The sequence below is a fragment of the Leptonotus elevatus genome, chromosome 3 (assembly GCF_054856555.1).
Source record: "Leptonotus elevatus isolate MCC_2025b chromosome 3, RoL_Lele_1.0, whole genome shotgun sequence".
Classification (NCBI taxonomy): Eukaryota; Metazoa; Chordata; class Actinopteri; order Syngnathiformes; family Syngnathidae; genus Leptonotus; species Leptonotus elevatus.
In genome coordinates, this window is record NC_141241.1 from 26,083,099 (window position 1) to 26,107,929 (window position 24,831).

At 38.7% G+C, this 24,831-nt stretch overlaps 2 protein-coding genes across 11 annotated transcripts in view; one reads left to right on the top strand and one right to left on the bottom strand.

The window, feature by feature from the left end:
* tp53bp1 (tumor protein p53 binding protein, 1) overlaps positions 1-15,773 on the bottom strand; it is a 31,027-nt gene extending 15,254 nt beyond the window's left edge. For 2 of the 10 annotated variants that reach the window (XM_086070759.1, XM_086070750.1), the window contains exons 1-16: positions 15,403-15,418; positions 12,577-12,786; positions 11,175-11,262; positions 10,984-11,077; positions 10,852-10,904; positions 10,640-10,768; positions 9,948-9,999; positions 9,704-9,858; positions 8,245-8,362; positions 8,024-8,118; positions 7,768-7,958; positions 4,651-5,644; positions 3,610-3,729; positions 3,336-3,509; positions 3,168-3,234; positions 962-1,060 (exon numbers count right to left, since the gene is read on the bottom strand). In XM_086070759.1, coding sequence (XP_085926885.1) covers positions 962-1,060; positions 3,168-3,234; positions 3,336-3,509; positions 3,610-3,729; positions 4,651-5,644; positions 7,768-7,958; positions 8,024-8,118; positions 8,245-8,362; positions 9,704-9,858; positions 9,948-9,999; positions 10,640-10,768; positions 10,852-10,904; positions 10,984-11,077; positions 11,175-11,262; positions 12,577-12,786; positions 15,403-15,417 — 2,654 coding nt within the window. In that variant the 5' untranslated portion in view covers position 15,418. Of the gene's footprint in view, positions 1-961; positions 1,061-3,167; positions 3,235-3,335; positions 3,510-3,609; positions 3,730-4,650; positions 5,645-7,767; positions 7,959-8,023; positions 8,119-8,244; positions 8,363-9,703; positions 9,859-9,947; positions 10,000-10,639; positions 10,769-10,851; positions 10,905-10,983; positions 11,078-11,174; positions 11,263-12,576; positions 12,787-12,858; positions 12,979-15,402; positions 15,419-15,626 lie in introns of those variants that run through there. The other 8 variants (XM_086070757.1, XM_086070756.1, XM_086070754.1 and 5 more) reach the window with 8 other exon arrangements.
* A 2,646-nt stretch (positions 15,774-18,419) lies between these two features.
* Positions 18,420-24,831, top strand: part of map1aa (microtubule-associated protein 1Aa) — a 49,511-nt gene continuing 43,099 nt past the window's right edge. Inside the window, exons 1-2 of the mRNA XM_086070656.1 lie at positions 18,420-18,696; positions 19,722-19,823. Of these exons, the coding sequence (XP_085926782.1) occupies positions 18,468-18,696; positions 19,722-19,823 (331 nt within the window). The 5' untranslated portion in view covers positions 18,420-18,467. The remainder of the gene's footprint in view (positions 18,697-19,721; positions 19,824-24,831) is intronic.

A 24,831-nucleotide genomic window follows, 5' to 3' on the forward strand; every position in this document is an offset into this window, starting at 1 on the left:
GACTTACAGTATGTCTATAGCAGTACATTTTTGGCTGAAAACATCAGATTTTGGCTCGGACACAAATTGACTACTAAAGAATGGATACAAAACAAAATCAATAGTTTTCATGTGCCTCAGTCAGAGCCCAGATCTAGATCAAATTCAAACATAGGGTGACCTGAAGAGCTACACGTATGTGCACAAGTCAAGTGCTCACTTTTTGAAACGTTGCTAAATGTACAGTACTTGCTATGCTAAGACTGATTACCAACTTGGTGCACTATTTACCCCCTCACAACGCTTTTTTTTCAATTGAATTGCACAGCTTACAATTTACACCATTTAAAATTGTTTTGAAATGATGAACAGGTATTATACTTGAACACTCTAAGCAGTATATAAAGTCCAGCTTGTTGAAGAACGTCAAAATGCACAAAAACAAGGACAAAGATTCACCTTACTAAAAAGAGGGTCCCAAGAACATATGCATAATAGTGCTTAAAATAAGCATATGCCCAACGGCCTGAAAAGCTAAAGTAGGTCTCTCATTCCTCATTCCATACACATACAATAAGGTGACCCATATATGACAACTAAAATGCATTACAGCAAGGGGCAAATAGACATCCAATTTTGATCTGGCATAGAGTAAAAATTACTAGCAAAAAGTTATAAATATTTTTATTTTGAATATTTTACAGAGCCGGGCACTTCCAATAATCAATTATCAGAAGAGACCTGCTCTGAATATTTCCTTTAGCAACCTATAGTAACTTTTCATAACCACTTTAGCTTGATAGAACAAAAAGATCTCTTGGAAACAACTTTATACATTTAAGCAAATATTTCCTCAAAGCTAAATGGAAGCAAAGCCTACTTACTAGCCCAATATATATCAATTGGAAGTTGAGAATTTAATTTGTGTGCTCTTGCCAATGACAGTTGCTTGACAATTCCGCACATAGAAACAGAGGCTCACCTGACAGGTGTGTTGTTGTCTCCAGGCAGATGAATATCTTCCTCCTCTGCCTCCTGCTGTCTGTGCACCTGCCTGACACGAGTGAAGACTGACGGACTGCTGGGAAAGAAAACATTGTTTTCACAAAACCTGAGTTACCTATTTGGGTGGTTCTCAAAAAACATGGTCCAAGTTAACCCATTTTGAGAGTCAATATTTTTTATTCATTTAGAATCAATCACCAGATTTCACTGCTTACAATATTGCATATCGACGCTGCTATGTGGAAAAACACTTATGTCCATTTTTGTCTTTTGACATTTTTACGTTTTGGGATGTCTGCATTCAGTTTCATCCCATCCATCTATCCATCCAAAAACAAAACTGTAAAAAAAAATGACAATGGCCATGTTTTTCCACATAGCAACACAATATACTGTATATTGCAGAAACAAAATGAACAACCTTTCTGAGATTTGTGCTGTTATTTATGTGTGATTGTATTTTGAGCAGTGACAAATAACCCTCATGACCACTTCCTGTATCTGGACTATAAGGCGCACCCGACTAAGCCGCAAGTGTTTTAATGTTCCGCACCGGGTTCCCGCTACTTTCTTTTCTATGAGGGTGCAAATCGCTCTTGTTCTGTCTCTCCTACTGTATTTGAGCTCACTTGGTTTGTTTTGCTCTGCCTGACGCTCTTGCGCTTCCTTTAAAGTGCGCCCCCTTGCGATCTGATGGATAAGCCGCACCTTTGTATTAGCCGCAGAGTCGAATGCAAGTGAAAAAAGTAGTGGCTTAAAGTCCATAAATTACAGTATAATCAATCACCAGATTTCACTGCTTATGATATTGCATATCAACGCTGCTATATGGAACCACTTGTCCATTTTTGTCTCTCTCTTTTTTCTTTACAATTTTGGGATGTCTGCATTCAGTTTCATCCCTTCCATCCATCCATCCATCCAAAAACAAAACTGTAAAAAAAAAAGACAAAAATGGACATGTATTTTTCACATAGCAGCGACAATATGTATACTGCAGACAAAATTAACAACCTTTCGGAGATTTGTGCTGTTATTTACGTGTGAATGTATTTTGAGCAGTGATAAATAGCCTTCATGACCTCTTCCTGTTTGTCACATGCCAACACACCCATGTAATTAAGGGCACTTTATACCCTTAAACTGCATCACTATACAAAAAATATATATTGCTACCAATAAACTTGCAGAATGTCAATATAACGCAATACTGTTTAAATCGAGTCCCAACACTGTCCATAATGTGACAAGACAATTGGCAGAAAAAAATTATGTTACATTAGTTTCATCTTGTATCTTGTACACTTCCACCACAACGACTTCAGTAAGTTGAAACACAAGTTTGATGGATTCACTGTAAAAAATATGATGTAAACATCTTTAAAAACAACACAAAAAAAGTTGTTTATTCTACAACTGAGTAAGCTACATGTCGAGCTCTGTGTCCACTTTAATTGGTAACAACCGACAAATAAAATAGATTGATACTTTTTTTCCCCATGCCAATTGGATGAAATCTTTCTTTAGCGTATTCTCGCGTTAGTCAGCAGGATTTGAAAAGTGCACAGTTCAGCTGCGCATTTCATACTTCGCGACGCAAACGTAATAAATTGTGGGGTCCATGTGATTCTCAAATGTAACAATATGTAACTTGATGGCCACTGTTCACTATTCAGAGGTAATTTTATGTCACTGGCAACAAGCATGCCGTTTTTGGGTCCCCTGATAAGTGACTTTTGGAGGTACAAGGTTTTGGCCCGACACCAGCGATGTATAATTGGTCTTTTTTTTTTTTTTTTTACTAGCTTTTCAACCCAACATTTTTGTATATAGGCAATGAAGGTGTTCAAGTGTAATACTAATTATTGAATAATTTATTTACTTGAGTGCTCAGTTTTGTGCCCAGGTAATAAGCGCTCCAATAGACCAGGACATTAAACAGTTTCCTGCAAACAAAGGGCTGAGTGAACTATATTTATTCATAGCACACAGCAGAGAGGTTTGATTTAAAGCATGTATCTTTTTTACGTTCATTTTTGGGCTCTCATGTCACACCCCAGGACCATGTTTGATGAGAACCACCCATTTACCTTTTCCCACAGTGAACAAAAAACTCATTTTATTCCCAATGCATGAGGTGGTAATAAGTGTGAAGCTAAAGATTGGATCGGAAACTATGGCACCTGGTTTCAGCCTTGGTGACAGTGGTAACCTTGGCAACAGATTCATCCTCTTCTGATAAAGCGGGCTCTGCAGAGGAAGAGTTGTTAGTGGCAAAGTATAGTGTGAATGACACATCTCCATTGATACGACCGAGCCAGAATATGCTCAGCAGACCGAACGGCTCTTACTCTGCAGACTGAAGCGTTCGGAGCTTCCCTCTTCAATGGGGGTCACTAACTTCATCCTCAAACTGAGCCTCCCGTCCCCTTTCTCTGCCAACTCGTCTCCACATTCTTCCAGTACATCGTCTTTCACAGCAGCACTAACATCGCCGGCAACGTCTGACTTCTCGCTAAATGTCTCTAGATAAATGAAAATCAAACAAAGAAGCTGGGCTTAAAAACAATGCCGCTACTTGATATTTATGATTGCATTGTCTGTATGTCTTTCACCAGAACACACCAATGGGAGTGCTGTGTCTGAGCATGCTCTTCAACTGGCTGATTAGAGGAGGAGTTGCTCCAACAACTGGACCAATCAACTCTCCATCTTTAGGCAGTGTGAAATGGAAGGACGTTTCTGCTTAAAAGCATTTAAAAAAAAGATGACCATACATCAATTGCACTCATTCAAACCCAAAAACGTATAGATACGTTTTTTAATTCATTCACTCTCAGCCATTTTCACTGAAGCAACCCCCTTAGCTCCCGGCTGTTTTATTGGCTTTTGACTGATTTTGCAAGGCCCACAGAATATTGTGTTCTATTGCTATAAAAACATGGAACCTACTACCAAAAGAGCATTATCATTAGAATATAGCTAAGTTCCATTATTATTCACAAACCTGTTGAAAACACTGGGAAAAAGAGCTGGTTGCAACATGGTCCTGGCTGATCTATTATACACACCTGCAGGCCGTTTTTTTTTAATAACTACCCTTGCTTTAAGTCGCCTCTTCATGTCAGAAGCTGCATCAAAGCCTTCTGTATGCTCTTGAATAACAAAACATAAAAATGTATAAATATGTTTTTGGGAGTGACGGACAATGTATGAAGTTTTTTGGTTTTGAATTTGTTAATACTTTGTCCTGTACTCCCCAAAACGTATTTATATGGGGTTTTTTTTATGCTAGAGCATACAGAAGGCTTTGATACAGCTTCACGAAGAGGTCGCCTAAAGCAATGGTAGTTCTTACAACAAACGGCCAGCAGGTAGCAGCAGAGTATAAGAGATCAGCCAAGGCTCTGTTGCAACAAGCTTTTTCCCAGATACGAACACATAGATACATAATATACTTTTTTCCTAATGAAAGAAGAGACTCTAATCTTTATTTTGGTAGGTTCCATGTTTTTATAGCAATAGACAGAATAGTCTGTGGGCCAAAATCCAGTAAAATAGCTGGGAGTGAAGGGGGTTGCTTCGGTGAAAATGGCTGGGAGTGAATGAGTTAACAATGTTTAGATGCTAATGGCTAATGTAAACTTATGGGTGTGGACATCATACCTCCTGAGCTATCACTGAAGCTCTTGTTTTTCTGCCCCTCTGGTTCTAGTACCGCGGCAGGCTCATGGCCATTAGTGGATATAGACAGTTGGTCCGTGCTCGAATGAGGACTAGTGCCTTTTAAAAGCTGTGACTGTGTTTTGGGAAGAACCTGTGAGTCTCTATTGCTCTCTTCAACTGTGATAATGCTCTCGTCCACGTCTGCGTCGTCCTTGTCAACAGATGACATCATCTCGCTTTGGGAGAGGACTAACGCAATACCTGAAGAAGCCAAAGTACTCTGCCCCTCCATCGCCACTTCCTCCTCCTCCTCTGAAGCAGCTTTTTCTTCAATATCTGCAGGCTCGTCAATTTCAACTTTGCTCGTCTGACTATGAATGGCTCCACAGTTCTGTGACAGTGATTGTGACGGACTCTCTGCACTTTCCACTACATTCACGTCACTCTTTGCAACCTCCGTAACAGACATATTGGAGATCACGGACTGTGATTCCAGACTGCAGGGTGTGACTTCTGACGGAGTCTCAAGTATACAGCTGTTGACAATCACATCTGAAGATTCAATCTTGGACTGAGAACAAGACACATCAATAGGAGGGCCTGACTCTTTGATATCAGTCTCACATTTGTTCACATTCACGTCAGGTGAGTTCAAGAAAGGCGTCTGAGTACAAGGTTTGGAAGTGGGGGCACTTTGTGATTCAGCCCAGATGCCGTTGCACTCGCTCCTCTGATCGGAGCGTGGAGCCACAGAGTCAGTAGTATTGACTCCAGGCTGCTTTTCCAGTTCTTCTATCTGTGTCGCCTGGGTGTCCTCCATGATCTGTTCTGACAGCTGCTGGGAAGAATCGTCATTGTCCATGTTCACAGAGAGCTGTAAAGGCATTGTGAAAGCAGAGGATGTTTCCTGGTGACGAGGCTCAAGAGACAAGGGCTCAGTCTTGTTATCCGATGGTTGTGGAGCCTCCTGACTCTGTGTTGGGAGAAACACATCCTGGGAGAGGGTTCGGGGATGAGAGAGTAAAGAGCATTAAATGACCAGTACAAAATTTGGGAGACTAGCACAAACAAACAATAATGAGATGCAAAACCAGTGCTACACAATCACATAGATAATTTGTCATCCATTTCCCAGTAAAAACAAGACCAACTATTTCAATTTTGATGACAGAATTCCTCTGCGGTTGATTCTTGTGAATCAACATTCATCTAAAAATTTGCTTTGCTAGATTTTTATTGGTGGGCTTTTTCAGCACAGCAAGAATATTGTAAATTTTTGTTTGTGCATGATGACAAGTTGTACAATTCAATAGTTCACAACTGTGAGCGCATTTTGTAGTAGTATAGTATGCCAAATAAATTGTTGATTCCGATTCTGTTTACTCATTAAAATTGAGCTCTATACAAAAATATGTGTTTTTGATACAGATCTAATTGAATAGTGGGTTTACAGTCCTTAACTCATTTGCTCCCAAAAGCGTATAAATACGTTCTATTTTAAGTATTACCATGCTCCCAAAGATGTATTTATATATATTTCATGGACAGCCATGCTTCTGCTGCGGCCTGCCCCTATTTGACAGCCAATCAGTGTGATCAAGTAGCGCACACACTTCGCCCCGCCCATCTTTTTCCCCAAACAAACAAACATGGCTGCATGAGGCATGGGGGAGGAGCGAGTTTGTTCCGAAGTGAAATTCATCGTTCATAATACAGGGAGTCCTTCAGTTACGTCGTACGCGACCTACGTCGTTTCGACTTTACCGTGCCTCGTCCGTAGCCCCTTCTTTTTCATTAATTTCCCACAGTAATCACGCCATTTTAAAGTTATTTAAAGTTGTGTTGTTGTTACCTCCAGCAACAGACGTCCATCAGGCGCGTCACATTTCCGTGTGCAAGTTTGAAATAACTCCGCTCCGCCGTCCATCAGCAATGAATGTCCGTGCGGAAACATGAAATACTGGTTCCGGTGTCTTCCGGGTCGCGTAAATATGTTTTTTCAAATTACTGTACTGTAAAAGTATTTTGATGTAAATCGACTTTAACAGTGAAATCCGACTTAAGTCTAAATTCGGGTTACATCGTCAGCATAGGAACGGAACTCCGCCATAACTTCACGACTCCCTGTATAACTGTTTTGGCTTCACGCCAAACCACAAAGATCAGGAGAAAATCATGTGCAAAGCGTGCAAGAAGAGGATGAAGACAAGTTATGGCAACACTACGACCTTCCATCACCTGAAACGGCAACGTCCCGCACAGTACAATTCCAGCCAAGCTAAAAACTCTAAAAGCAGTGACAACAGCTCATACAATCGCCTCAGCAGACCGTCACAGAAGCGTTCACCAAACTCACACCATATAATATTGGATACATGTTACGAGCTGCCAAGTCGTAAGCTGTTTTTTTACCAACACCGCCATTCCTCACGTGTACGTATATTGTAGAGAAAAAGCAGCGCAAAAAATACAAAATGTGCAGGTTTTTTTAATTTGTTTTTTGTTTTTTACAACATGCGACCTCTGTAGCATTTGTGAAATGATCAAGTCAAGTGGCTAACTAATTCTTTAATGCCAATTTGCAAAAGTTACCTGAACCACGCCAGAACACAACATGCTTGATAACGTGCATAGCGTAGCAAGAAACAAACAAAAGTCTGTTGCATTCAGTAACTTTATTTATAAAAGGTACTTTTTACTTTGCTACCATCAGCATTTTTTTTTTTACTTTACGTGTATGTTAACTTAAGACTATTTTGAATTTGAATTTACACTACTTGAAAACAGAACTGTGACTTTTGTTATTGTTTTGCTCAGGTATTTTGCTGCTTTATAATTTATATTTCTCTTTACAAAAGGTATTTATTATCACAGTGTTCATTTTCACAAACTAATAATAAGCCTATTTATTCAATACTGCTCTTATTTCATGTGTAATTTAATTTGTATTAAAAATATATATTTGTAGAAAAAAAAATCATGATTAAAATCTAAATTGTGATTTTATCATTTAAAAAAATCATGATATTCTATTTTTGCAAGATCGCCCACCCCTAATTGCAGCCTAAAAACAAACAAACACAACAAGTCATACGAGACACAACATGTGGTACATACGTGCGAGAACTCGGGCTGAGAGGGTAAAGAAAGCGGCTGCTCTACCACAGAACCAGCAGTACTCTGGCATACAGCAGGAGTTGACTTGGGTGGCTGTGGTTTATAGGAGGCTTCTGTTTCCATCGGCACGTCTTTCTTTAGAGCAGTTTCTTCTTCTGCAGGCGGCCAGGTATCCATCGGCTCATCAGCATCTGAAAAAGCAAAGTTTGCTCGTCGTCCTTTCTTTTCTTTTCATTCAAACAGAATTTTATGTTACCACTTTGGCTCTCTGCTCCAGTTGGTGAGTTGGGGACAATCAACGGTGCGTGTGGAAAGCTGTCTGGGGTTGGGGCAACATAATCAACAGAGCTCCTAGGGGGGGAAATGAGAATTCCAGGTCATTTCTTTTTGTGCTGGTTGTTTGCACTACATACGTGTGTGTGTGGGTGTGGGGGTGTGTGGGTGTGCGTGTGTGTGTGTAATCATCATGGGACTTACTGGGATAAGCTCTGCTGCGCCAGTGTTTCCTGTCCAGAAAGATGCAAGAGCCGCAGGGTGTTGGCTGGTGTTGAGGTGGGGTAAACTTGTTGCTCTGGCTCAGACACTGTACTGTCTACTGCAGCACAACAGCAACAAAACACTAATTAGTAAAATTTTACAACTAACTGTAGTTGTTTATTTCCAATATAACGGAACCTATTAGGGTCCGACCGACATGCATTTTTTTAGGCCGAAGCCGATAACGATTTTTGGCAGAAAAAAATATAGATTACCGATTAATCTGCCGATTATTTAAATATGTATAATGCATAAAATTACCCTCCCTCCCCAATTCCTTTTCAATGGGTGTCACTTACACACAAACGTCCGCTATTAAGATTCTCTGCTTTGAATGACAAGTCCATGACCTTATCAAAAAATTTCATTTTTTGTGTAGATTTATGGGTCAATAATAAAACAATTTTTACTTGTTTACAACTGCTGTCAAGCATTAACCTTTTCTTTTATATATTTTTTCTTGTGTTATTTTCACAAGTCTTGGGACTTACTGGGCTAACCTAGGACCTTGGGAATTGTATTTCGTGTCATGTCATGTGGAAATGTGTGTTAACACAAAAAAAAATCCTTGGATGTTTGCATCCTTGAATTTTGAGAAAAGAAAGTATTTTCATCCTTGAAATATCAATTTTAAATATAACTTGAAAGGACAATGACAAAATAAAACTATAAGAAAGTGAAATAAGAATAGAATAAACTAAAATAATAGCAACTGAAAAAACAGTAAGAACAAATACTGACTGTTCCTATCCGTTTTGGCCTCTTGGGGGCAGTTTGGTGCCGTGCATTCATGGTGTACACACTTAGTGAGTACAGAAGAAAGTTATGATTGAATTCAATTAAAATAACTTGTTTTTCACACATTAGAAGAATTTGTGCCTTTGCGTAGTGTTATCATACCTGTGGGTATGTGTTCCCACACCATTTGTGTGTGAATATTTATTATTTGAAGTAAAAACACTCCCAAAGTCGATGCTAACATCCTGTCAGCATTTGAACGCGATCCTTCTTTTGCTTTTAGCATTAGCGCTAGGCTAGCGATGTTTTAAAAACAAAGCATGTTTTGTATTTAAATATACAGTGGATGTAATTCTTAACATTGTGTGTTTAGTTTTACAGTTAACTACAACTATGCTGTCATTAAACAGAATAACATACGCTACACACATAATAGTTGCTAATGCTACGCAAGCAAAATGGTGCATTCAGGGTACTTTCACAGTGTCGGAAACTTCGGTTTTCTTCAATAACGTTTTAAGGGGGGAAATAATCGGCCATCTGGGCCATTTGGCCCAATTGGCCGATTGTTTTGGCTGATGTTTGAACGCCAATTATAATCGGCGGCTAATTAATTGGTCGAGCCCTAGATCCTATGTGTGCCATATGCAAAAGGACATACCTGTCTTGTCAGCATCAAACATGTCCAGCTGAGATGATACTATTTCATCATGGTCCCGCTCTTCCGGCTCACCAGAGTCTTTGAGGCACTGCGAGTGCAGTAGCACCTGAACATTCAGTGTTTGATCCAATCGGCTGCTGGAGCTCACCTCAGATCTTGAGGAGATACAAGAACTTGAAATTGGCAATTGCATCTCGAATGGAAGACATTCAAAACAAAATTGGAAGAAATTAGAAGGTTATACCTGACTACTTTGTATACCAGATCCTGTGATGTCACAGTGTTGATGTTGTGCTCTGAAAGAAAAGGGGATACTTACTCCAACTTAATTTAGACATGTTGAAGTCATACACCTCTACTGAGCAACAAGCAAGTTTAGCCTGGGTTGTCAGCAGAGGTTATGAATGTCTTTGGGTGCATTTTTTTCTAAATCAATCCGTGATAGGGATCATTTTTGTAAAATGAGTCTTAAATTATGTTTAACTGTTTTGGGATTATAGTTTTGTGGTATAATTATGGTTTAAACCAATGTTTTCCAACCTTTATTGCGGCAAGGCACTTATTTTACATGAGGAAAAAAAATCTCATGGTACACCACTAAACATATATTTGACAAAAAGGAGATAGCAAGGACCTGTGTTGTTCTTGTCACCATACATCGCTGGTATAGATGAACAAAGATGTTATTTGTAAGTAATTTTTGGACCGAGAGAACATTACACAATGATTAGAAAACTGGCTCAAATAATTAATTAAGTAAGGCAATTCTACAAAAGAATTAAGGGGGGCTTCAATGCCTCTATTTCCAATTCCTCGCAAATAGCGAAATAGTGTCAACAGTTTTACTTTAGTAAACAACAAATGTAAATAAACTTTCAAAAACATATTCAGTATAAAATTTGTAGCATCTTTTATATGTACTCAACGTCTTCATACCGAATTTGGAGTGTGTCTCACTGACTGCTTGAGGTTTGTCACACACATCTCCCTTCTGGCTGTTCACTTCATCAACAACAAAATCCTGACTCTGGGAAAGTGCAAGGAAACCAAAATGCGAGTTTCCATCTGAAAGAGACAAAAAAATATATCATGTACTGCAATTGTTTTTATTGCCGGGCCTTCGAAGAAATGTGACTAAGAGCTCCTACCGTCAGACTGATCGCAGGGTGTCGTGGAATCAGAATCCATTGGCAAGTTACTCCTAAAATATTGAGACAAAAATTAAAAACAATTGTCTGACTGAGGACGAGCAATCTGCTACAACAATGGCCAATGGGTACTTGAGTTTGTTTGGAGGGTTAATGTCGAGAACTTGACTCTCTTCTTGACACTCTTCTTGGAATTCTGAACTGTGGTTGGCCAGAGCGAGAATGCCTAGAGATGAACAAAAACAACAACACAAGTGTTTCTGTTAGGCTGTTAAATACAAGATGGGGGAATGCTTACATATTGTTAGAAAAAAAAAACTGACCAGGACCAGCCTGGCTGTTACTACGACAGCTCTCTGACTGGCTATCAATCTGAGAGCTTCTACTTCCTACTGGTGACGATATCAGCTCCTGGAAAGATGAATTATTATTTATGTTTTGCAAAGACAAAAATACATTATGTATTGTATACGATTCAAGAGTTGTGACTGGGTCCACAAAAAATATTTGGCAAAATCATGTTCCAATATGATTTCTTCATGCATTTAGTTTGTTTTGAGCATGCTGCACGATGGCCGTACGTGGTAACATTTAATATTTTATTTCCAAGATAAGTAAATATTCTAAGTCATTTCATTTGCCTGTCAATAACGTATGTGACGCGCAACACAACTTGTTTCCCTGGGGAGACAAGTGTTGTGTTATTGATAATTCATGTTAGGTATCGATTCTAATTTCCTCAATTGATTCGATTTCCATTAACAAGAGTTCAGTTTGATTCGATTTAGATTTTTCTCGATTCAATTTGATTCGATTCACTTCAATATGATATTAATTCCCTGATTTGAACCCATTACCTCTGAACTGTGAGGTGGACGCGCTATTGAGTCCTCCTGAGAATATTGTGTGGAGGTTGGCGATGTTACAAAAAAACTATACTGCATATCTCAACCGCCAAGTTTTCTACTAAATGTATGCTAGTAGGTCCACCGCTCTTCGCTATCTTGAAAGACTCGGTAAACAGCAAAGTGTAGCGGTCTGTGAAGTTCACAATGCTGTGTGCTGCTCAAATGGGCAAAAAGTGATGTTTGCTGCTTTTAATATCGCAACATGGCAACGACCATATCGTAGCAATTTTTATATTGTTACGTCCCTAGTGAACTCATGAATTATTCAAACCATACTGTAAAACGTTAACATTACCTGACCTGTCTATATTCAACTCACGTAAACACTGGTGAAAATAGTTTTAAATGTCAGTTATCTTACAGTACAGAAACTACAATACAAAATACAGTCAACATTGCGGTATTAAACTTCTACTACATACAGCACTGCTTATTTGTATTAACACATACAGGTTTATAACAAAATAACTATTATTTACTGCAATTTGTAGTGCTGTGCAAAGTCAATAAAAACAGTACCTTTTCAAACATGATTTTCTTCAGAAAGGCGGCATGTTTACTCTTGCAGTACTGATAAATTATGTAGGCATATTTAATATTATGGGTGTGAGGAGGTTAGAATCCCGTCTCTTAAAACCAAACCACCACGAACCACGACAGCCTCTTTGCGGCCTAACAACAAGTCGACCGTGACTTCCTGTATTCGTTTCGCGTCACTGTAAATAAAAGAGCACGGCTTCCATATAGCTGTCTATTTAATGGCTGTGACGAGAAAGGCGTAATGTTTCGACATGTTTCTTTTCGCGACGCCGCTTACCAGGACCGGGCTGCATGCGCTGGGCTGCAGGTTTGATAGACGTCGGGCCAGCACAGCACGGTAGCTGCTCTCGGGGTCGTCTTCCAAGGCGACGCTGTCCGGCTGGGAGTCCTCCACGATAAGGCATGGGTTCTCCGGCTGAGGCAGGCTAGAGTCCAATTCACTTCCGTCGGGATCCATGAGGTCGAGCCGTGATGAGCAGCAGGCTGGCTGACGACACACAAAGAAGCATGTGTGAACGAGACGTCGCTTACTAGTTTGCTTTGTTAAGAGTCGGCGCACTTCAGCTAAACTAGCAACCCGTTTCCATCAGTATCCATGCAGTATGTTTTTATTCTGGCCACTATTGTCTATTTCCTCTGGCAAATCAACACACATACATACATACACACACACACCCCTGCTGCTTAGAGTCCTGCGCAGCGCGGCAAAATGAGCTGGGAGGAAGTCTATTGGCTTGATCGAAGGCGTGACGTCACTGAAGCTCTTTGCTTGGTTTGATGGTTACTGATCATTTGTTTAAATTTTTTGTTTTCAGTCTGGTGCAGATACTTGTTTAAAAAAAAAGTAGACTCTGAAATTGACTTGAGTACATGAGAAAAAAAATATTAATTAATTTATTTATTTTTACTATTGACAATTGGAGATTACTTTACAAGTCAAAATGGCGGTCAACTCTGTGAAATGACCTTCTACGTCCATTAAAAAGCATTGGACTTTGGATCGTTATAATTAGATTTGTGGGGATTATTTTGACTTCAAAATGTGATGAAATTACGTTTGACTACTATAACAATCTGCCTGGTTTAGTCACAGACTCACAGGCAAAAGCAATACTTTTTGGAAGGTGTACTGTACATCTCGTTACATGGTCTTAAATGTAACAAAGAAAAAGAACATCATACCAACACTCAAACAAGGTGCTGTTAGTGTGATGGTCTAGAGTTGCTTAGCTATTTTAGGACCTGGACGACTTGATGGAAACAAGCTGAAGTCGCACTTGAGTTTGCAGTTGTTTTAAAGGAATGTTTTAGAGTGGCCTCTTGCAGTAAGCTGTAAATGCTCCAGTGTTGCTGAATAAAAACAATTCTGCAAGGAAGAGCAGGCCAAAATACCTCCACATAGATGTTAAAAACTAATTGCCATGTATAAAAATGGTTTGATTTCAGTTGTTGCTGGTGAGGGTGGCCCAACCAGGTTTTTAGGTGTAGGGGCAAGTACTATTTCGACACAGGTCAAGGGTAGCTTTGAATAGTTTTTTCCCCCCCTTAATAAATAAAATCTCCATATAAAATAGTTTATCTCGACTTGGCTTATCTTTGTACATTGTTTGAATTTATCTCATAACTGGTGAAACTGCAAAAAATAAAAATAAAAGTATGAATTTGAGAAAAGGTTAAATACTTTTTCACAGCACTGAATTCATGACCTTTAAATGGACATCATTGTAAATATGCATCTTTAACCTATAAATTGTATAAATATGCCTATCGGACAAAAGAGATGTGTGCAGGTCCATCTACATTCAGAATGTTTTGTAACGTTTATTTACAAATGTAAAGTCATGTATTTTGTATCATACTAATTTTCAGAAAATAAAATAGAAACCAAAATTAAAACGTTTTGATGGTTCTACACAGTTTTTTGCATCCAATGGGAGACAGGCTTGGGAAGAGCCAGCCACAATCTTTGCATCTGCAAATTTGTGAAGTATAACTGTTTGTTGGCTATATTTAACTTTAATGACATCCTATTTGAAATAAAGCATAAAAGCTGCTCTTTGTAACAATTTGCCCTAAAATCTCTTTACAATAGCCTTTTTATTTGACCATTTATGACTCAGACATCTTCTAATTAGCAGACTAACACCTCAGTTGTTCTCAATGGGTACTCCTGCAAGCCTGTGACCAATAGTTTTCAGACTGGATTCAGGTTCGAATTTCCCACCCTCTCTCTGTGGCTGTGATGTCATGCGCATTCTCGTGCGTTCCATTCAGGCTAAATGTTGCCTTATTTTCCTCGGTGAAGATAGCCTATTGTAGCGTCAGCATGCTAGCAGAATGTCATTCTTGCCAACTTTGTTTGTGAAAAATCTGGACTTTTTTTTGTCATTGGCAGGCGGGCTACCAGTTGTGCTCGTACATGTCCACGCAGCATGCACGCGAAGACGGGAGTGTGCAGTCTAATTTTTTGGCCACAGGTGGCAGTAGCAATACGAAATTTAATTTCTTCCATAGAGCAGCTTTATAAGTGGACAAGTGGACGTGGTGATTGTTACACTTGAGCCACAGGGACAGTTAATTTGTGACATACATTAACAAAATGACGTTTTCATTTCCCCTAAAATATTTCAACCTCCTCCTGCTTCGCTCATATGTCAATGTTTAGTTGTTTTCTATCAGTAAACAATCCCAAATTAACAATTATCGGTGGGGATAACATATAAACTCCAAACTGGAAAGCCAGAGCAAAGATTTGATCCCCAAATCTCAAAAGTGCGAGGAAGATGGGCCAGCTACTAGTGTCCCGTGCTGAAATGGAAGCAACATTTATTTGTAAAAATATTATGAGGGAAATTAAGAGGGGGATAATAGGAGAACTCACTAATTGATTAGGAGGTGTGTCTAAACTAGAGCAAAGCCTTTTGTCTCTATATTCAGTCGTGAATTGACAATGTGCTACACACTCCAGCAGCTCTGATAAGCAGGTAAGGCTGTGGCTGCTATCTTGGGGAGACACAATGAATAGTAGCGATTAATAGTGATGACTCGATTCTGCCAATTGTGTAGATATGTCATGACTGCAACAGTCACTTCATTACATTACCTTCCTGTCTGCCATGCACCGCCACGTTACAAGTCACATCAACGGCTAGGGCAGTGCCAAATACGTTTTAAAATGAATGCTCTGCCATTACCCAAAATGTCTCACATTCGCCCCCTTCACACACGCGCAATGAAGCTCACGTGGGAAATATTTGACTACGCACTTCCATTGTTCATCATTCTACACGTAGTTCGAGCCACAAATAGGGAAATGTTCAACGTTACCTTAAAAGACAATACGAATATTCCACTTGTATGTTTCAGTGTCCCGTTGCACGCAGTAAAAACACGTCATCCATCGCTCAGTTGCTCATTGCCTCTGGAGAACAGTCAGGGTGTGGAGTGCACGCACACAGTGCACGTAAATATGACATTTAAAAAAACAACAACATAATTTCAGGTGTAATTTTCTCACTGGCAACCGCACACATTGCACAATAAATGTCAAATAAATAAGAAAATATGCAAATATACTTAATGCATGTGAATGTAGGCTAAATATTATTTAAATATTTGGTTGTGTTCATTTGTGTCAATTTTTACCCCTAATTTGCTTCCCAATTTCACAGACTTAAGTCTCTCCTGTCATGCAACCATGACATCCAACCATCTAGCAAGCCTACGTTCACAATTAGTAGATTCATTTTTGATCATTAAAGATTGGTTGAAGAAGCATTTAGCTCTGGTTAAGCACAACAATAAGCATGTTCATTACTGTAGTCAATTTCCAGACATAGCGCGGTGCAAATAGGCTACTGTAAACAATAGTAGCTATGAGAAAATATAGAACAGTCAAGAATTACATCTGAATGATTATGATTCCGATTTGCAAAGGAGACAATGAAAAATCTAATTCCGTTTTGATAAAAAAAAAAAAGAAGTAACAATTTCTACTCTTACCAGCAGAGGCCAGCAGATAACACTCTGAATCCTTTGTGTTTTGCTGACTCACCCCTGGAAAATTATAGGTTAGCTGCAGTGCACACTCGAAACTAAAGTAACAATAAAAAATGTTGTCTGTAGGATCAGATCAAATCACACATTTTCAAAATAAACAATCGAAAAGGCCCTGCAGTGGTGATTTGCACTTCTGTCTCACAGCCAAGAGGTCGTGAGTTCAAATCTCAGCTCAGGCCCTCTTGTTTAGAGTTTGCATGTTCTCTCTGACATGTCCAAAAGCATGTTAGAGGTTCATTGAAGACTAATTGTGCATGAATAGACTTGAAAGGGATGAAAGACATGAAAGGGTTTGGGGAGAGGAGTTTGTTTGCTGTATAAATCATCAGTTTAGTGTGAAGAGTAACAAGAGACACAACTTGCCTAAAAGTCTCCTTGTCTCATTATTTACCGCATGTCCACAGTAACGTGGTATTATTCCCACATTTATATGAAGAAAAAAAAACTAAAATAAAATTAATGAGAGAAGCATAAAACTTATTGAGAACACCTGTGTCTAAATGATCAAATATGACAAAAGTTTTCTAAATGATGAGCCACAGCAATAGTGGAATGGATTAGATTGATAAAACAAGCATAAGCCCCTGGGGAAATAACACATTTTAGTACAGCAGCACCTCCACATACAGATTAGGTAGACTGGTTAGCATATCTGTCCATTTGACAAGAATCTTCGTGAAGTCAGACCTTACCTTTAACTCTTCATTTATCATAAGCAAATATCAATCTTGTTTCTATGTCATATGATTGACAGTGATGACTGATATCACTGAATCAAATAAATACAAATATGAGAAATATACACATTGTAGTTACACTTCATGAGCCCTGTATTTCTGTAGAACAGTTTACATTTCCCAAATGCAATGGCCTGTCCCCGCTTCCCCCACCAGCCTCACTTTTCTTTCTGATACGATAGTATGTCATTCTCGCTAAATGAGGCTGAAGGCGAAATACTATTTTGTAAATTAGGATCCTGGGGGTGTTGGGCTGAATAAGTAGATCAATGTAGAGTACATTAATATCAGGGATTCTCAACTGGTGGGTCGGGCAACAAGAGTGGATTGCACAGTCATTTGGGTGGGTTGTGGACAGCTAGTAAGAAAAAAAAAAAGACTGTACACGTTCTCTTCTTTTGTACAAATTTCCACATGGAACATATTAGGTAAGTGACAGAAAGTGTAGCTGCACCACTAGTTTATTCCACGAATAAATAGTAATGGATGTTGAGCAATATGGCGAACAATATGCCTTTGGCAGTAAAACAATCTAATTTGAAATGGCTTTACAAATATACTATTTGAAAAAGGTGTTGTCAGAGGCTATTTTTAAACAAAGCATGTTCTTTATTATTAACTTCTATAAAAGTGGGTCGAGCTACATAATATTTCAGTTTAACTTGATGTTCATAGTAATGTCTGTCTTCTGTCCTCACTTTTACATTTTTAATTTTCACTATTAATACACAGATTTGCAGCCTTTTTTTAAAGGCACAGAATGAACTTATTCACATGGCCTACAAAGCCTAAAATAACTAACTGTATGCCAATTCTGACTGAAAGCTCTGTTATCTGTCTTCTTTGTGCATAGATGAAACATTGTTTTGATCACAATGGGAACAAAGAAGAGGCACATGAAATTGAATTGCCTGGTACTATTAGTGCCAATGTTATAAATAAGACCCCTTTTGTGTGTTTTTCACCTTATTTTGTTTTGTGCAGTTGAAGAAATGTAAGGGAGATAAGTGATATTGATTACTCGCATACTTTCTTTTAGGTAACAACTATGTATTTTCTTTTAATTAATACTCTCATATATTTGTATGTTTAATATTGTCCTCTTGGGAGTCAATAGAGAGGAAAAAAAATCATAATCCTCCCAATCACCTTCATCATCCATCGTCATTCTCAGCAGTCTGTTTCAGAGGTGTCATGAATCTGATCAACATAAATGTTCAAATCCCTTGTTGTTTTGTCCAATAAAGCTTTGTGACATCAAATAGTCACATAACACGTTATCCAATTAAAAATGATATTTCTATCAGGGCCACGCCGACAAGTCCTCCCAGTTCATCCTGCACCCAACATCCTTTCTCTAGACACAGTTGTCATGGAGATGGAAAAGAGTTCAGCGTCCACTAGTGGCACTGTTACCATGGAAATCCCTTTTGTCGTAGCTACTCCGGCAAAGCAAGCCAAGCCAGTGGAGCCTGTTCAGCACCACAATCAGCAACATGCTGGAGCTGCTTTACAGCACAACAAATATCGCATGCTGATTGTCATTGGACAGATTGTCACCAGCGATCACCTGGACTCTGCCAAAAAACAGATCACAGAAGGTAAGACTGAAAATGAGTTGACTGATGACCTGTTTCAGGGATTAATTTGCTATAATCTGATCAAAATACAAAATAACATTCAATTATGTGAAAAGTAGACAAGAAAACACGAACTCTAGTAGTGAATATGCTACCAAAGGTTGTTTGCTTAGCATCTGTAAACTTATTTTAGCAAATAAAACCACTCAAAACTACCAATAATAAAAATAGTATCAGTAAAATATGATTGTGTTAATGTTTTTTCTATAAAGACACGAAGACTGGATTTTTTTATCTTAACTTTTTCCATGCACCATTTCAAGTACAAAAGTTTTATTTTATTATTTATTATTTTTTATGTATTTTTTAAAATTATTTTTTATTTTACTTTTTTTATTTTACTTAGTGTATTTTATTGACTTTTTTTTAATATAGTTGGTTTTACTAGATTTTATATGGACGATAGTGTGCACTTTAGAAATACTTATTTATAAAATGTGCTATAGAAATAAAGTGGATTGCATTGGATTAATTGATCATACTGTAAATATAAACCTGTTGATTGTGTTTCATTATTTATTAACGACACCTTGACAAATATAAGGACAACTGGAGTGCACTGCTGTAACCAACGGAGGTCCTGTTGATTCACTCTCATTTGTTTGCAGCCGAAAGAACAGAAAAACTACTAAATTTAAAATTCATCGCTATCGCCATCATTTTGCTCAATGCAACACTGGCATGGAAGTGGGAGTTCAGAACATTCAGAAATAGATTGCCACATTCTTTTAAAATCATTTATTTCATTCAAAATAAAAGTTAAATGAATGTATTTTAATTTCCTCCTTAGTTGTCCAAGGAAATTTAGGCCATGCATGCATTAACATGGCGTGGGAAACACTAATTTAGTTGACAGTAGGCCAAATTAAAAGAAAGGAAGAAAAAAAATCTATGATCACAATCATTTCATACAAAATATATTATACGCAACATTCAGATGCTGAGCATTCTATACGATTCACGCTTTTTCTATTTTAATCTACCAGGTTTGCTCTCCTGGAATGTTGATTTGAGTGTCTGCGACTTGAACAGGGAGCTACAGCTGTTTGAGACCAAGCACACAGCTCAGTTTTCTTCGTATGTCAAAGGTTGGTTGAAGCTACTGTCTATTTCATAATGCAGTTGTTGTTGAATTTAGTACTAATTATTCTCTGCTAACTCTGTATTTAATTAAGTGCAGTATATATTTTTTAATGTATTTGTAACCTGTCCTGCAAAACTGCTATTTTCCTATCAAAACTGAAAAGCAAATGTTAACAAAAGTGGTGAGAAACATCTATTAATTAATTACTTTATTAACTCATTCACTGCCATTAATTCATTAAAAAAAAGATCATTAAAAATTAGGGTCAAGAGGCGATTACATTTTTTAATTGTAATTAATCGCATGACTTCACTAGTTAACTTACGATTAATCACAAATTTCATATCTGTTCTAAATGTACAATAAAAAAATCTAGGTTTTCATACTCTTGTTAACAAAACTGTTTTGTTTTTTTAAACTAATACACTAATAAATACATTTTGGACGTTTATAGCCGTCAATGGCAGTGAATGAGTTAATTAACATGATGATATGAGTAATAATAGAGAACAAGGGTAGGACTAAATTCGTTTTTCTACATCTTCTTCTAACTCCCTTTGAACTTGTAAGCCGCACTGAACTAAGAACTATAAGATCTATAGATCATACTTTTCTATTTTCCAATTTTTAATTGCATATCTTTGTAATATGTTTGTATGTTCAATGAATGAATAAATCAATCAATCAATCAACCAACCAACCAACCATTAATAGTTTTGCGTGGCTTGTCCATGCATGTGCTGTAAACAATGATCCGGCAATGTTCAGTAGCAGCCTGTATTTCTTCTCTCACATGTAACAAATGGAGGATCTGAAATCAATAACATAATTGAGAGGAAATAGAGGATAAAGCCATGCAGTGGATGTGTCTTCAGACACACATGTGAATCGTATTGCTGATTTGCTACCTGCTGTATGGTAGTAAGACATAAAACACATGTACCTTATTGTATCTGTTCCATTGGCGTGGATATCGTCCAGCCTGTGGTTTATCTGAATTTGCATCAATGGATGGGTATTCTTCAAAGTTGACCCACATCCATTGGCATAGGTCACTGTGGACTTGGACAGTGATGAACATCCACAATATCTTAGTAGTATATGCTGGAGAAAGTGTTATCTTTGTTTGTTCTCATGTCAGAAAATGAATTGTCAGCCTGACTGGATCTCGATTGGGTTTATAAAAAGGTATATTCATTCAAAGTTTAGCTGGTCAGCATCCAATGATCATATCTAAACTGCTTGCTGACATGCAAAGGTCACATTGAAAAATTAATCTCCTTTGGACATTGAAATCTCATTTACCCTTGTATTGAAAAGCAGTTTGCTCCACTAGGGCTTTGATGTTGATGATGCCCAGAGGGGTTAGCTATATATTCTTGCTTTATATTTATTTATGAAATCCATGCAGGGGTGTCCTGCCTGCTTCTATCCCTCCTCCTTGTCTGTGCCTTGAATACTAATACCTCTCTGTGCTGTCATCATGGATTGTTATTGAATTGTGATTGAATCGTTTAAGCCAGTTGTTGCACTGATTATTGTTCGTTCGCAAATATACAGTAGTTGATGCGGGTCCCAAAGCCTTGGAATCCCGTATAACAAAGAGATTTTTGGTCTCTGTGTCTAAACGCCTAAAAAAACACAGGTAATAAGTGAAGACACGAACCAGCTGCGCTTCATCCCAAATTTCCTCTGACGGGAGAGGGGTGTCATGTTTGGGTTCTGTTTTTCCTTGTGTGCTCCCTTGGTCTTGTTAAGTGTAATACTGCCCTTCCTCATGTCAACCAATCAGTGCCCTCAGCCACTTGTGTCTTGCCCCAGGTGTGTCTTGTTGTGTGATTAGCGTGTGTGTATTTAGTCTCCTGTCTCCCCTCTGTCTGTGTCGGTTCATTGTCATTTTCCTCCCCTCATGCTACCAGTTTTTGCCTTGTTGACCCCCCCACGTTTTGTTTTCACTTGCCATTTGGAGTTATTAAAGTCCTTTTTTATACATCACCTTTGCCTCCTTGCCCTGCTTCCCTGCGCCTGGGTCCTCACCAAACTTTGCCTTCTTGACAAGGGGAGTGAGTTCCCTCACTAAAGTAGGAACCTGGGCGAAACAACACCTAAACGCAATGGTTCCGTTTTTTGTTTCCTACCCACGTTAAACAACATAATTTGAAAGATTATTTTTCACTCAATTTTACATTTTGTATTAAAAAAATGAAAAATAAATCAGGAATACAAAATGACTGTGACCACGTATTTTTGAGTGTCACATAATGTTGGAGTAATTTATTTGGGCTGGCTGGGATTGTCTCACGACTCTTGTTGGTTCTCATGTGTTGTGCAGGGCCACAGGTTTATCAGCCCTTACATAATTCCGGCAACCTCGTGGTCGTGCCCCCCCCCCCCCCCCTTTGACCCATGGACCTAACCTTGCTATGCAAGATGAATTCTCGCGGTATTTGTGAGTTCACAAACTCCGGAGAATGGGGTAGATGCCACGGACTTCCAACTTCCGTGGTTTACACATCAGCGCCGTTTCCGGCCACTGCTGGCTGCGTTCCAACACTCGCACCCCCACCCCTGCGCCCCCCAACCGCGCGCTCCCGCTCGGTCCGTCCATCTATGTAGTAGCTTTGCAATGTCAAATGATTTCAACCAATCAAACATTGAGCCAATCATTAACAATTAATAACGACATATGACCTGAGACATTACACCTTACTGTCTAAGAGGATTATATAATAATTAATTTCCATTTTTCTCCATGCTCTACTGTATTTTACCACCATGCAGACCCCCAAACATTTCCCGCAGCACGGTACTGCTGCGTCATAATGAAACTGAGACATGCGGTCATCAGGTGATCCGGCATCCATCACTGCATGTCCATTACTGTCTCAGTCAGCTGCATCTCACTGCTCACTCTAGACTGATGAAGCAATCTGGCCACATGGGGGATCACATTTCTTGCCAAGTGAGAAGGGGGAGGAAAAAAAGTGACTATAATCACTTCTTTGAATGCAGCAACCGTCTCTCAAATATTATTTGTTGACAGATGGCTGGTTAAAATCATTATGCATTATAGTTTGCAATTAAACTAGTTGAACTAGTGAAGTAATTGAACTAGTTGAATAAAATGTTTATTGCTTATCATCAACTGCTAGTGTTCTTCTAAAGCATGTAAAGGACATAAATGGTAATAGTAATAACAATATTTATATGAGTAATAATAATAATAGCTACTTAAAGATGCATCACACAATACAAAACTAATGTTTTATGTGCAATGCAATAGGTACATGTGCATTATATGAAAACATATTCAGTATCTCAAATTTACTCTTGGCTAAGGTAACAAAAAGGCTTTGGAACCACTAACTCCTGTGCAAGACACAAACTCACTCGGCTGAATGGTTTCTACGATAGATCCTTCCTTTGGCTCCGAATCATACGTCATTATTCATTTGCATCTTGGAGATGGACCAACCTTTTTTTTCCAATTGGGATTAAGACTGTACATTGTCAATTGACTGCATTTAGCCATTACAACATCACAATGTATTGACCCCCACAAGCGCAAGAGGTGTAAGACAGTTGGCATGCCCTTTTCACTCAGACATCTCTGCTTGAATGCCAACATGCGTGTAAGCTGGTTGTCTGGGTGGTGTGCAACACAAAAAGTATACAACAGAATGTGAGTTAAATTTTCTTTTGAGGGATAATGCAATATTCCTTACGATCAGGGAGGGAATACATATATGGCATCGGGCCAAAACCTCATAAATCGCTATTGGGCACATTTAATTATTATTATTTTTTTGTTCAGTGCAGACATGCGTGGGTATAATTTTTTTACAAATTATTGACCAATCTATCATTGGCGTCGGGCCAAAACCTTGTACTATCCAAAATCATCACTTTTTAGGAGACCACAAAAACAACATGTTTTTTTCAACTATGGACTATATGCCACAGAGGAGGCGGGACTTCTGGGTTTTCGCCCATCTACTATGTTTCCGGTTTGCGACGTGTGGGCCGCGTATCAGTACTTGCTCTTCCGCCTTTGTGCCCCTCGGTTGCACGTCTTTGTCATTTTAATTTGATTCTGAGTAGTTAATTTTAGTCTTTTGCAACCTGACTTCGCAAATCTTGCCCGGGCATAGACCAATGGACCAGTGGAACCATCCTTATATACGATCGTCAGCCTTCAGAAACACCAGCGGCGATTATGTCCCGATCCCCGGGACATGTCTACCTGCACTGCGGGCTGACGCTTCAACAATGACAAAAATACTTTGATGTCACATAAGTGCATACTACTGTGAATCCTGGTGGCGAAACCGGTCTCAAGAAGTCTTTGTTATTTACATTACCTAAACTGACCAAAAATAACGGCTCTGATTGGTTTTTGTTTGTTTGTTTGTTTGTTTGTTTTGTTATTATTATTTTTATGGGTGTTCCGGTCTGCCGAAAGGCACAGCACACTCTGCCAAATTCCCAAACACCGTTAACTGGACTTGCTCCAAGACAAAATTGAAGATGCGCCAGTTTTTACGCCGAGCGCATGTGTGCCTGTCTACCAAAATAGTGTTTTATAAAGTTTAGTCCATCTACTTGCATTAGTTTATGAGCAAATACTGTACGACATATCCAATATGGCTTATTAAACAGCGCACTATCACAGCAATAGGACAACCGCTCGAGGCACTGTCTATTTTATAGGATACCTGTGGTTGAGAAGAAGTATGGTCTCTTCATACTGTTAGAGTAAAGAATATTTGTATTCTACTCTTTGCGTGTTCAATTAACTGAATGGTGAGATCTCTGGTGAAGAAGTCCCTTTGCAAAGGTATCAGAAATTTCTGGTCACACAATGAATACACTCAAACCGTGTTCTGTTCAGATTGTGCGTGTCCTCTCCTCCTGCTGCACATCATTATTTATTGAAAAGTGGGTGAATACGAAAAGTCTCCTCCCATCAGCAAGTTCAGCAAGTTCCCAGGAATACAAATCAGATTAGAGAA